Source organism: Corapipo altera, unplaced genomic scaffold (genome assembly GCF_003945725.1).
Source record: "Corapipo altera isolate COAL_440 unplaced genomic scaffold, ASM394572v1 44b, whole genome shotgun sequence".
Classification (NCBI taxonomy): Eukaryota; Metazoa; Chordata; class Aves; order Passeriformes; family Pipridae; genus Corapipo; species Corapipo altera.
In genome coordinates this window covers 2,301,170-2,314,110 of record NW_020884932.1, presented here as the reverse complement: position 1 = coordinate 2,314,110, position 12,941 = coordinate 2,301,170, and the positions used below count along the sequence as shown (strand labels likewise).

The following is a 12,941-nucleotide window of genomic DNA, read 5'->3' as shown; positions in this document are numbered from 1 at the left end:
TCAACGAGCAACAGCTCAGACAACCTGGAAGATGCTTTCCACCCCCAAAATCCAGCCCAGCTCAGCCTGCCTGAAGGCAGCACAACTCTGCCTTTGGGGAGAAGGCATTTTAACTTCCTTTGACATTTGAGGCAGGGGCAGTACCTGGGGTTGTTTCCAGGACTGTATTCCTGTGTGTACTTGAGGACTTTGGTATTGGTGCACCCCCCAACCAGACACTGTGTCTCTGTTTCTCATAATGCACCCCAATGCACAGCCTCCTGCCTGGTTTCACCCCAGATGAACAGCTTTTTGTGCCCCAGTGGTGCCTTGCAATGTGCTATGCAGCATTCCAGTTGCGGTGCACTCGTAATGCAACCCTGAGCATGATGCTCCAGAAGACTCCTTAATTAATGGACATCCCAATGCTTTAGACCCTCAGACTCCGCTGGTCCTGGGTCGCAGAGAAATTTTATGTTTAAAATCTTGTCTACAGGCAAAGAGGAGACACAATATATGTATACATAAAGCTAAGAATTTTTTGTTAGTTTAATGGCAATCTGAAGGCTCCAACTGTTGTCAGTTTAGATCTGCTTGTTGCAGAGGAACAAGTACACTATTGCAGTTTAAACTTTTTTGCACACACATAGTTTCTATCCGCTTTCTCTTCCCCTGCTCCTTTGGGTCCTAAGGCTGGTGGTTTCACTGGCAGTGCTAGAGCAAGCTGTCAGCATTTCCAGTCCTTCCCTGGGATAAAAGCAATGTTCATCCTAATTTTTCTTCTGCTTCTTTCTAGATCTGATTTGCATTGTTTTTATGTTTTCTAACATTTTTCTATACCTTCCTCGGTCTTTGCTGGTCTATACACACATAATGTGGTGCCCATTATGTATGCTAGATACTATTTTTGTTCTGCCTGTTACCACTAAACCCAGTTTTGCCAGCTCCAGGTCTGCATTTTTTTAACTGACCATCAGTGAGTGGTGTATTTCTGTGTGGCTCCCCAGTGCCATCCTGTGCCCTGTCTTTTACCATCCCACACCTGCACTCCTCTGTGCTGCATCCTGCGTCGCCACTGCTCAAGGCCCCTGCTATTGTTGCAAACTTGTATTTCTATACACTGTACAATTGTGTCTGAGTCAAAAACATCTTTCTGCACAGGATAGGGGGAACCAAGGGGGTGACAGCTTTGACACACTGAGTATGAAGCACCTTGGGCATTTCTGTCTTCTGTGCAAGTCCTGTCCTCGTAAGCATTTCTGTCCCTCTGAGTGACCGCATCCCACTTTGCAATTTCACACAGAACCAGCAGGACCCAAGCAGAACACATTAGTACTTTCTCAGCCCAACCTAAGCACAGCCCAGGAAGCTGCCCTGCCAAAGTTCACATGTTTCATAGGGTAGGCACCAGCATTAGAGAAGAGGAAATATACATTTAAACCCAAACAGCTCAGCTTGAAGGAAACATTGATTTTCAATGCAGCTATGAATTAAGGTAAGAGACAATTATATTTTACCTATAATTTGACAAAGCAGGATTGAGATGAAATGGTGTTTTGTGAACTTAAAGGAAAGTCTTCACTGCTTAGTGTTTGAAATCTAAATTATATTTAATTTGTATGAAGATCATGTGGGTAATGTTTACAAACTGAGAAAGTAGAGAGGGGAACTCTTTTATTAACCAAAGTGAACCGGGGCGGAGGAATTTTACTTGGTCGACTAATTATTTGTGGCATCTTGTGTAAGAGAAATATTCACCCTGGATAGAAATCCTCAAGGTTAACAAAATGCTGATAGATGACTAGTGTGCAACACTAGTCCAGAAGAACAGACCAAGAAGACACAGCCCTTCTACTTCATTAGATGTTTTTTGTTAGATGTCTGCAGGGATTTCACAACTCCCCAGCAATGCTTGTTTCTAGTTTTGGTCAGGGAACCAACATTCCAAACAACACTGAACTGAAAGACAGCCCAAAGCAGAAAATCTGGTATAGTCAATAGAAAGTGTCTGATGTAGACATACCAGCAAGAAAGCAATAGAAATTCAAAAAATTTAAAAACCCACCTTTCTGAATGACACATTACTTATTTTCTTTGTGACTCAGCTTTCCACAGGAAGGATGTTGCACAAAGATGTCTGTTGGTTTGGGTGAGACATTTGGGTAATACAGTGGCGGCAACCTGTTAACTACTTGTGTGATACAAACGTAGATCCAGAACAGTCATTCCCAAAATCTGGTCTGTTGGGGCAAACCCTGTTTGGAGGCAGCGAACAGAGTGACAGGATGAAAGACAGCGACTGTAATGAATTACAAGGGATTGGGAAGCACAGAAAAAGTGCAAAAGGGAGAAGAAAAGGCTAAAGTTTGACAAAGGGCAACACATAATAAATTGAGAGTAAATCCACAGTAAATGTGATCTTCCCCAGAAGGAGCTGGCAGCTCCAGAACTTAAATCTCATCCATACACAGTCAAGAAGGGGTAATTTGTGCTGCTTTCTAAATAATTGAGAAGATGATTTAAGAGATCTCCTATTTTTAGAGAGCCATCTCAGATTTCTCAAAGATGCTAAAGCAATGTGATGTTATTAATCACAAAAAGGGGGGTGGGGAGCAGGAAGTAAATAGGCATCACAATAAAGGCAGCGAGAGGATGGAGCAAATGGTAACCAAAAACAAGTACAAACAGTGCTCATAGCTAAAAAAAAAAACAAACCATCTGTTTTTACAGATTTTTACAGAAAATACAAAAGAAATTTGAATGCTGTTCAAGAAGGGAAGGCCTGGGATAAAAAAATACTGAGGAAGAGGAGGTAAGAGAAAACACTGCCAAAATGCTCAGCTATACATATAAAAAAAGATACAGAGTGTCATGAGCAACTGTGCAAGCAAAAAGGGCAAATAGAGGAATTAACAGGCTAGATGAAATACCTGTAAAATAATTTTCCAAGAAAATCCTGATCCTGGCAGTCACCATCCAATCAGATGACAACCCCAAACACCCAGTTCCCCCAGGGAGGGCAGCTAGTCCCTCCTCAGCTCTGCCACTATATTCCCAGCAGCTCAGATAAAGTGCTCCCCAGGGCAAAAATAAATACTGCTCTACAACAATTCTCACACCATTTGCCTAATTTCCCATTCCCTGGCTGGTCCCTGGGAACAGGACACTGCCTGGAAATCATCTCAGACTGCAGAGGCTTTGAAGAGGACTCTTGGTTCTGGTCATAAAATCAAGACCGCAAAATCATGACCCTGAGAGTCACAGATGAAAATTTCAGAACCATTTCAGTGATTTTAGAACCTCAGTTTTAAGATCCAGGGGAGATGCAGGAGTCTGAATCATACTACCAGGTCATCCTTCCTAAATGCATAAGTAATTTCTGAAACAGATATTTAAGGCTCTAACTTCCTTAGGGCCAGATTTCTAAAGGTGCTTTGACCAAGCACCTTATGGGATTTTTCAGAAGCTCCCCAGTGTTCCCCAGAAGTTCCCTGACTCTGTGCAGCTTCACTTGCTCAAGGGACTTGATCATGCCCCAAAACTTGAATCTATATTCCCTGCTCCATTAAGTGTGCAGGCACCAAGGCACCTGCATGTCCACCCTGTCAGCCTCAGAGGGGCTTTGTTCTCCCCAGAGCCAAAGGAAGGAGCTGAAAACACTGAAAGCTTCAGCTTTTGCTATAAATACACCAGTAACCACAGGGGTGAGCTGCCAGGGGTTTGGCAGGGTTTGGCATGGCCCCAGCACTTCTGTGGTGTAGCTGTACCTCCCGGATGGCTCACAGCAAGTCTTCCTGGCAGGACGACAAAACCAAAAAGTAGAGGGACGTTGCTGGGGTCAGGATGCACCGAGGGCACCTGGGTTCAGTCCCCTGTGCCTGCTTTGCTCTGATGGAAGCACAACCAGCCTGAGTGAGGCCACTGGCCTGGCCAGCTGGACTATGAACTGGTGGAGCAAGAGCAAAATCTCATTCAAAAAAGTACCTCTGTGGTTGCTCTGAAAGATAGGTGGTGAAGACCTTGCCACTGGCAGAGATGGCATTTTTTAAATCTCTTTGACCTAAATGCATTTATAAAGGACCAATATTCAGCCTTATGTTTATCTTAATCAGTAGTGGTCTAATCAGCTTCCATTTCTGGGTCATTTACTTAAGACACCTTAAATGCCCTAATTTTTTGAAAGCCTCTGCATATGTTTCTGCACCTTCAACTTCACCTTAAACTGGAAAATCCAGTAACAAAGCAGCCCAGATCACTACTTGCTTCTAAATAACTCATCCTTGAAGTCTTTGGAGGAGCTTCTATAAATTAAATCACCTAAATCAATAAGCAATTATTAGGTTTGCAGAACTCTGATGGGCCACAGAAATTGTCCAGCTGATCTGAGAATAAATCACAGAAGAAAGAAGAAACAGCAAAGAAAGGAATTTCCTTACCTTAAAGTCATCAGGGAAGAACAGGGGGGGCAGGGAGCAAGAACACATCTGGAATTACACCACATTCACTCCCAAGTTTTTGAGGAATGATAAAAGAACTGGTTAGGAGGGAAAACACCTAGGATTTAACAGCTGCAGGACACACTGGCTGTTTGATAACAATATTCCCAAACTATGCTGCTTTCTTTCGGTAGCCATCATAGAGCCTCAGCGCTAAGCCAATCCCAGCAGCTGTTCTGTGCTCTTCACAGGAGCCCACTTCCTTCCAGGGGGTCCCATCCCAGGATTTGGGCTAGCTAATGCAGTTGAAGTACCTGGGGAGAGGATAGTTTGGCTTTTTCAGTCATTTATTACCAAGACAGTCACAGTTGTTAAGAGAAGTGTGCCCCAATATGGTCTGCCTCCCTGCCTATCTGGGACTGTAGGATTTTACCCAGTACCCTCCTGCTGAGCTCCACTATGTCTGGCCTAAACATGGTTTCCAGACCAATACCTTCTCTTGACATGGAGACCCTCAGATACGCAAGTCCTTCTCCTACCTGAAGGCTCTTCAGTCATTAGACTTTCTGTGTTAAAAATGTGTATCTTATTCCTATCTTGCATGTTTCTGAGGTTCCATGTGTTACTTTAAGGTATGGCTAATCCCATTAGAATAATTAACAAGATTATTAACACAAGCAAAGGTGAAATCAAGTGTTAACAAATTACGCCTCCATCCCCACTATCAAGGTCTGCAATGGCAGCCTACCCTCTTTTGTTCCTTCCCGTTTAGCGGCTCTTTAAACACCTGAGGGTTGCATCAGCTTTTCCTGCAGTCAAGTTTCCTTGAGAACTGCCCCCACTCTTGAGACATGGCCCACATTTTATAACTCCCAAGCATGTCACTTTGGCTAGATTAGAGATAAAGTGAATCATCTGAGGAGCCCCAGATTACTCAGATTGTCTGAATCACTGTCCAATTCTCTAACTCTTTTATCATGTCCCCCTGCTAGCTCTGATTCCCGATCTACTATCAAACCAATGATGAAAATACTGAACAGTTTTTAGCTTTCAACTTGCTGTTTCCACAAACATTTTACAAACAATATTCCTAGTTCAGTGAGGCTTCCTCCATGGATGTCTGTCTTTTGAGATCTGATGGCTAACCAGTCCAAATCCCATTGCAATGCTTTCTTGGACTTGTGTTGCTTTGAGCTGGAGATATGTGTCAATCAAATAAGCATGCAGTGGAGGTCAGATATCAAACTCTCCTGCACAGTCACCTTATCAACCTTGCAGTGTCATCAGATATCCAAAAGTTCCTCTTCTAGAAAGCCACACTGACTGGCCTTAGCTACACTCGCCCTCTTAACTGTTTAAATTTCATTTTGCCAGGTTAAAGATTAGGTTACACTAGCTGTTTCACCTTGCTTTCTGCTTTTGGAGGTCAGCATTGTGTCAGCTGCTTCCAGCACCTGAAGAGGTGGAACAGGGAGAACATCTCCCCACTTCAGGGCTGAATAAAAGACTGAAGAGTGAAAGTAACTGCAAATGCTGGGCTGGGCTTGATTTTTACCCTGGCTATCTAACATGATCCCAAGCAACTCCAGAAACCATCCCCTATGAATGGAGTGACCTTTCTCTGAATAATAAACTAAGTGAATTATAGGAACCAGTTGGGTGTAGAAACTGGGCCCCATCTCTGGCTAATGTTTTGCCCATAAGTCTAAGTTTTGGTTTGTGTATCATCTAAACCATGCTTAGAGGTGTCCATGGCAGTCTGGTGACTGTGTGGTAGCTGCTTGGCACCAGGCTGGTTAAGAGTTTCACCTAGAGTGCTATTAAAACTTGCATCTCTCCTGATAGTTTCCACCCAGTTTTGGGTACTTCCCTTAAATCTCTTTCTGTTATGTGTTAGAAGTGCCACCATAGCTACAAGATTTCATTGGGAGGTACCTGAGGTCATCCCTGTGGTCTTGCTGAGAATCACCAGCTGGCAAGAAGCAGATGGGTGTAGTCGCAAATGCAAAAAAGCAGTGGCATTTATATTTGGGTAGGGGGATGGCGACTCAAATCTAAGGGTGAGAAAGGAATATGCACACCTTCACAGGGGTTCCCACAAAGCCTACAATTTCCCAGGGCCAGCTGAATCATCAGCCCGCTCAATGTGCACTGAAAACATGCTTTGCCTGCGTAAGAAAAGAGTGTAAGTGAGCCTCACTCAGAAATGCTGACTAAGGTGAGAAAATATTTCTGAGGTTTAAATACTTTTATTAGCATATTGTGCAAATCTGAAGTGTGACTCTCTGTCAGAGGTCTGGATTTGGTTATTTTTTTTTAACTTCTTTTAACTGGATGACTGGAAAGGCATCACAGAGAGGCAAGTGCTTGTAGACCTCCTCTTCTTGGCACTTGGTTGAAGTGCTAGGGGTGACAACTGGAAAGACCAGATGTATAAGCAGGATTTAGATCTTGTGTCCTCCAGCCTGATGCTAGTGTTGTTTGAAGGCTGAAAGGCAACTTCTGTTCCTTAGAGGAGTTTGTGGATCTCTCACAATTTCACTTCCCTGTGTATTACTTAGGGCACATATGGTCATTGGGAATAGCTGGGTTGAGAAACAGGGGTATTGGTCTAGCAGACTATGGTCTTTGAGATAGCTATAAATGTGATTAAGAGCAGAAGTGTTTGTGTAGAGTAAGGTGCAAAGCCTCTGGGGAAATCTGGAGACAGAGCAAAAGTGGTTGAGCAGCTCCATGAGAAGCAGAAGTGAATCTACTATTTCCTGTACTCAGCAAGGGAAAAAGTCTGGTGGAGGAACCTCACAGCCCTGTGGTCCTCCTGTGTCCTCTATGCTCTTCAATTCACTTTGCCCCTGAGGTGAACATTTATTGTAAGCATGAGAGAGAAAACTGGCCAGGAGTTTATCCTGCACCTCTGTGTAGATGCTCTCCAGTGAAAAAGGTGGCCATTCCTGAACCCAGCTTTCTCTCCAGGCAATGCCAGTCGGCTCAGCCTGTGCAGAAGTCTGCTAGACCCGAGGGCTAACCTGTGGAGCTGCATTTCCTTACATGTATGAAATCCTCTGACAGAGCACAGCAACTTGTATGAACACATATGGAAAATCTCCAGAGCAACAAGCTGCTTTTCTAGATATAAATTAAGAGAGCAAGCATGTGAAAAAACAGCACAGCTAGAGGTTCTCAGTGCAGAGAGTAAACCAGTGTGCACTCCCTCTCTCCCAGATCAGGGATTTCACACAGCACAGTCTAGGCAAGCACCACTGAACAGCCCCCTCTCTGGATGCCGGCACAGTTAGCAGAGATGTTAATGGGATACAAGCACGTATCAATCAGTTTTTAACTCTGTGCATGATGAGACTTTCGCTGTGACACCAGGAAAGTCATGTCTGAAACAGAAGCTTACACAGCAGAGAAGAAGCTGGAAAACTTTACAGAAATGTCATGACCTCTGTCTGCCTTTTTTGCAGAATCATGAGGTTAGGACAGGACTTCTGGAGGTTTCTTGTCCAAACCCACACTCAGAGCAGGGCCAGCTGAGTTTCAAGTATCTCCAGCAATTATATCCCACAACCTCCCTGGAGCCCTGGAATCTAGGTGTTGGACTACCGTCACGGCAAAAAACTTTTTCCATACACTGAGTAACAATTTCCCATGGCTATTGCTTCTTATTACCCTGAGGAAAACTGTCTGCTTCACCTTTACACCTTCTCGCTAGGTCCCACTTGAGACGTCTCTTCTTGAGACTGATCAACCCCAGTTCTCAGTGTCTTTTCACAGAACAAATGCTCCAGCTGTGGAGCACAGCAGCTCACAGAGTAAGATAGAGGCTCTGGTGCTTGTGTAGATGGGTGCAAAGGAGCTGGGTGGGCTGACACAGTGACTCATATTTGGCACAAGAGACTTGGTGTACCCTGGCACTTATTTGTATTTTAAAGGCACCTTCTGCATATATTTAGTCTCAGAAAAGAAGAAAGAAATTAGGATGGAAAGGCAGAAAATGATGGGTTATTGAGATTACATATGAAGTCTCTTGCCCATATCTGTATCCCTCAACAGGGCAGATAAAGAGATGACAGTATCTTTCTAGGCAAGTCTAATTAGTTTTCTCACCACTAGAAAATAACTATCTTCTTTGCAATTGTTGTCAGCTTCTACCCCAGCACCTAAACATTTCTTATTTGTATCCCTTTAATTCTGCTGGTGTCAGATACCTCATCTCCGAAAGCTGAAGAACTGAACTGGGCTGCAAGCAGAGGCTGGATAGATTCAGCTTCCAGTTCAAGGTGAAAGACACTGAAGGAGCTGCACAGCCCATGGGTGTGCCTGCCTGCTGCAAACAGCTTTCCCCATGCTGTGCCCATGCCCCAAAGCTACCAGTGCTGAGACAGCCCTTCTTCTAGCCCACTTTTCCTGTGCAAAACCACAAAGATTGTTTTTAAGTGACTATGGGCACTTCTCATTTAAATGTTTCAGAGATGATTAGGCTTTGAACTTTCAGAATAAGAAGATAATTTAAAACAGAGAGCCTGCTTTTTCAACTAGCACCAAAAAAAACCTCTTTGAGATATTACTACAAATTAAGAGGCCAAAACTTTATGGCCAACACCACAAACGGCAGTCTGGCAATGAGGCATTGGGAGAAGATGTTAATATGGTCACAGTAGCCACTCGTGGGGAAGATTGTTGCAGTTGCTACCAGGTCATAGGAAACTTCTTGGGCGAAGGGCTATCTCACACTCCAGGACATCGTTATTTTGTGCTTAGTTTTGCAAGGCTTATTTTAAACAGAGGGTATAAAAGCTATTGTTGTCAGTGAAACATGTTCATGTAGGCTGGGATTCCCACCTGCTAATTATTAATTAGCTCTAAGCATCAGGAGTGGGAGTAGTTATACACCGTCAGTGTCTACTGCTGAATAATACGGCCGTACTCTCTTGGGAAAAGAACTTCCACCAATGCAATCAGCAGAGTCTGGAAAGCAGTCTGTCTTGGCTTAAAGCAGATTTGGCTGCATTAGATCAGATACACTGCTCTTTATTGGCTGTATTGACTATGTCCCACTAACAGGAGATGTAAACATCTATAATAGAGACAGTCTATGGTCACTGAACTGAGTCCCTTCTTTGCAGTCAGTGGGGGTTCCTGTAAGAAGCTGGCAACACGGTGACCAAGGGATAGTTATTAGCTGCAGTTTTGTTATCACTGGCCTTTCCTTTCTGTGTCAGCTTTAATAGGCTGTTTTGACCATGTTGTCATGTGTATAGCACCCCTTCATTTCCTTCATTTCCTACAGTGAGAGCAAGTAGTGGATACTTACAAGCTCTTTACGTCAATGAGGGAGCAAACTGAATACAGTAACATCTGGACCCCTCTAGGATTTTTGGTTTCCTGCAAACAGAAATCTTTGAGGAGACTTGAACACCACATCCCAAGGGGGCTGCAGAGGAATTGACTTGTGCTCTGAGTTTTTGGGTGTGCAGATCAGTGAGCCCAGAGGTTGTGCACCTGCACCCCATACTCTCTTTGGGTTCAGCCAAGCTAACAAGCCCTGGCTCCAACCTCGCAGCCAAAGCAGGAGCAGACATGAGATGCTTTGTTGCTTGAGGAAAAGAGTCTATATAGTTTCTCTTCTTTTGATTATATGACGATTTTTAAAAGAGCTTCATCAAAGATATGATTGCTGCCAAGCGATGTCCCATTGCAGACTTTGCTCCTCCCACATCAGAAAGCATCAGTTAAGGCCTGGGTGTATTACTGGGTGTATTAACTGGGTGTATTACCACATTTCCACCCCAGGGTTAACATGTGGGGTGAGACTGGGCTGCTGGTGGTGTTGACAGGCACTGCATGCTGATCAGCAGCTATTTGTGAGGTACCATTTCCTGCCAAGCACTGTCCAACAGACTGGCTGAGGGCCTGCATTTCTCACAGTGCTGCAATGCACCACATCACTTAGTCAGATCTTGGTTTACTGCTGCCCCTGCTGCACTTCCAATAAGTAGAGGCTTATGCGACAGTCCTTGAAAGTCTCATTTAGTTTTTCTTATCCTAAAGAGTTAATTTTCAGTGAAGTACATGTAATGGCAGAGTCTGGGCTTCGGTTAGTAACTACCATCACCTCCACAGTAATACAACTATCACTAAGTCAAACAGTGACAAAATCCCAAAGTGTGCTTGTTGGTACAGTCTCTCAATATTTTACCACAGCAGATACTGGATAACTTCCTCTAACATTATTTTCTTTATTCTTCCAATTTTGCCTCTAGCTAGCAAATTCAGCATGACGGACGCATATGCAGAAACGACAGCTGAATATACGTACGATGAACATGCTTTGTCCTGCAATAAGGCTGACATCCAAGAATTTGGGAAAATATTTCTGCCGATATTTTACATTGTGGTGTTTGCTCTTGGCCTCACAGGGAATCTAATGGTGTTTTTTGCCATTGTGAAAGGCAGTAAAAAAAGCATCACTGACATCTATCTCCTGAACTTGGCTATCTCAGATCTTCTCTTTGTGATCTCCCTTCCATTCTGGGCTTCCAACACAGTGCGTGGATGGACCCTTGGGACTATTTCATGTACAGCTGTTTCCTCACTGTATTACATTGGTTTCTTTGGGGGCATGTTCTTTATCACTGTTATCAGTGTTGACAGGTACTTGGCCATTGTTCGAGCAACATATTCTCTGAAATCCAGAACAGTGAGACAGGGCTTTCTTGTAACCTTTGGAGTATGGGCAATAGCGGTTTTAGTGTCAGTGCCACATTTTGTGTTCTCCCAGCTGGTAGAAAATGACTGCATTGCTGTCTTCCCACAGAAACTGGAGAACATCTGGCCAGTGTTCTGCAATATGGAGCTGAACACCATTGGCTTTTTCATCCCAGTCTGTATCATATGCTATTGCTATTGTGGGATCATCAAAACCCTGATGTCCTGCAAAAATCAGAAAAAAGCACGAGCCATAAAACTGATCTTGGTTGTGGTGGTCGTGTTTTTTCTGTTTTGGTCTCCCTACAATGTACTGATTTTTCTAGAGACTTTAAAGCAGTATGAGTTATTCCCAAGTTGCAACCAAATTAAATCATTGGACTATGCAATGCACCTGACCGAAACCATTGCATTCAGTCACTGTTGTCTCAATCCTCTTATCTATGCTTTTGCTGGGGAAAAATTCAGGAAATACCTTTATCAAGTCTGCTTGAAGTACTGTCCATTCCTGTGTTTCTGTGGCCCCTGCAGTCACTACCAGGTCACCCATTCAGTTAGTTATGCAGAAAGTGTTGCGAACAGCAACATAACCCTGAACACCAGCGATCAGGATGGCTCTGTCTTTGTCTAAAAGGCTCTGGGAAGGAGAAATGTCTGTATATGTGTCTTCTGCGGGGCTAGCAAGCGCTGAGGGATTGCCATTACCCACATGAAGAGATGACAGCTGCACTGAATTACTGACATGCCTCTTGTTAAGCATTAAATATTCTAAACCAGTAAAGATTCTAAAAACAAAAGCAGTACAATATGTCAGTGAAAAACAGTGGAATGGAATCAAGAGAAAGGAAGGGGAAAGTAGAAACAAAAAGAGTGCTCTGTGCTTAGAAAAGGGGATGGAGAAGAATTTAAGGATAAGAAACCTTTTGAACAGTTTCATCATGGAAATGTGCATATGTCAGTGTATGTACATGTGATACTAAAGTACATAGACCTAAACTCATTTTTTAAGGGAAGAGAGATCTCTTTAATGAATGGTAGCTGTTAGGAGGATATTTTTTATAGTAAAGGGATATATTTTCCTGATGCTATATATCTATATGGAAGTGTTTTGGGGCTATTGAATGCAACAAATGTTTTTACCTGTGCTTTCATCCCTAATAAAATCCAACTGTTAAAAAAAAAAAAAAGAGTAATTTATTAACATGTTTTTGGAGCCAACAGTGCACTTTCTGTTTACAGCATGCAATAATAGAGAAAGAACCATCCTTAAGGATCGCCAGTAAGCATATCTCCCAAGTATCATGGGCTTGGCCTGAGCCAAAGGCCAGAGCTCAGTGGAGTCCTTCACTTGGCACATCCCCAAGCCCTCTGCTGAGCCAGGGGCTGCCAGCTTGACCAGCACCTGCTGGGACAAGAGGAACTAGAGGTATGGGTTTGGGTATCACTGTGCTTGGTCCAAATATAGCATGATCAAGCTGAGCATGGTAAGTACATGCTTCACACCCATGCTCTGCTTACTCCATGTTGTAAACAGCAATTGTGTCTGTACTGCCATAGACAACGCCTTTGGGGACAAAAGAACCACTTGCCCATGCTCCTTACTACAACCTTCCTCAACCTTTGGGACCTCCCCACCACAACTGATTTCCCCAGGGAAAACTGCAGGTATATCCAGACTTAATGCATCCCAGAGGACACATTTCCCATGTGTACTCCACAGCAGCCAAATATCCCTTTTACTCTTGCAATAACAATGCACTGGGGGTGGAAAATGTCAATCAGACAACTGAGACCCCTTTGCCAGTGACCTCCTTG

The 12,941-nt window shown here is 43.6% G+C and overlaps 1 protein-coding gene across 2 annotated transcripts; it reads left to right on the top strand.

Moving 5' to 3' along the window:
• The first annotated feature begins 1,229 nt into the window (after positions 1-1,229).
• CX3CR1 (C-X3-C motif chemokine receptor 1) lies at positions 1,230-12,289 on the top strand. Of its 2 annotated transcripts, XM_027659492.1 has the most exons (3): positions 1,231-1,474; positions 2,720-2,791; positions 10,682-12,289. In XM_027659492.1, exon 3 carries the CDS (start codon positions 10,696-10,698, stop codon positions 11,755-11,757), a length of 1,062 nt encoding a protein of 353 aa, XP_027515293.1. In that variant the 5' UTR covers positions 1,231-1,474; positions 2,720-2,791; positions 10,682-10,695; the 3' UTR covers positions 11,758-12,289. The 2 variants fall into 2 exon arrangements, with proteins under 2 accessions (XP_027515294.1, XP_027515293.1); XM_027659493.1 differs by lacking the exon at positions 2,720-2,791 and having other exon boundaries at positions 1,230-1,474.
• Positions 12,290-12,941: the final 652 nt, after the last annotated feature.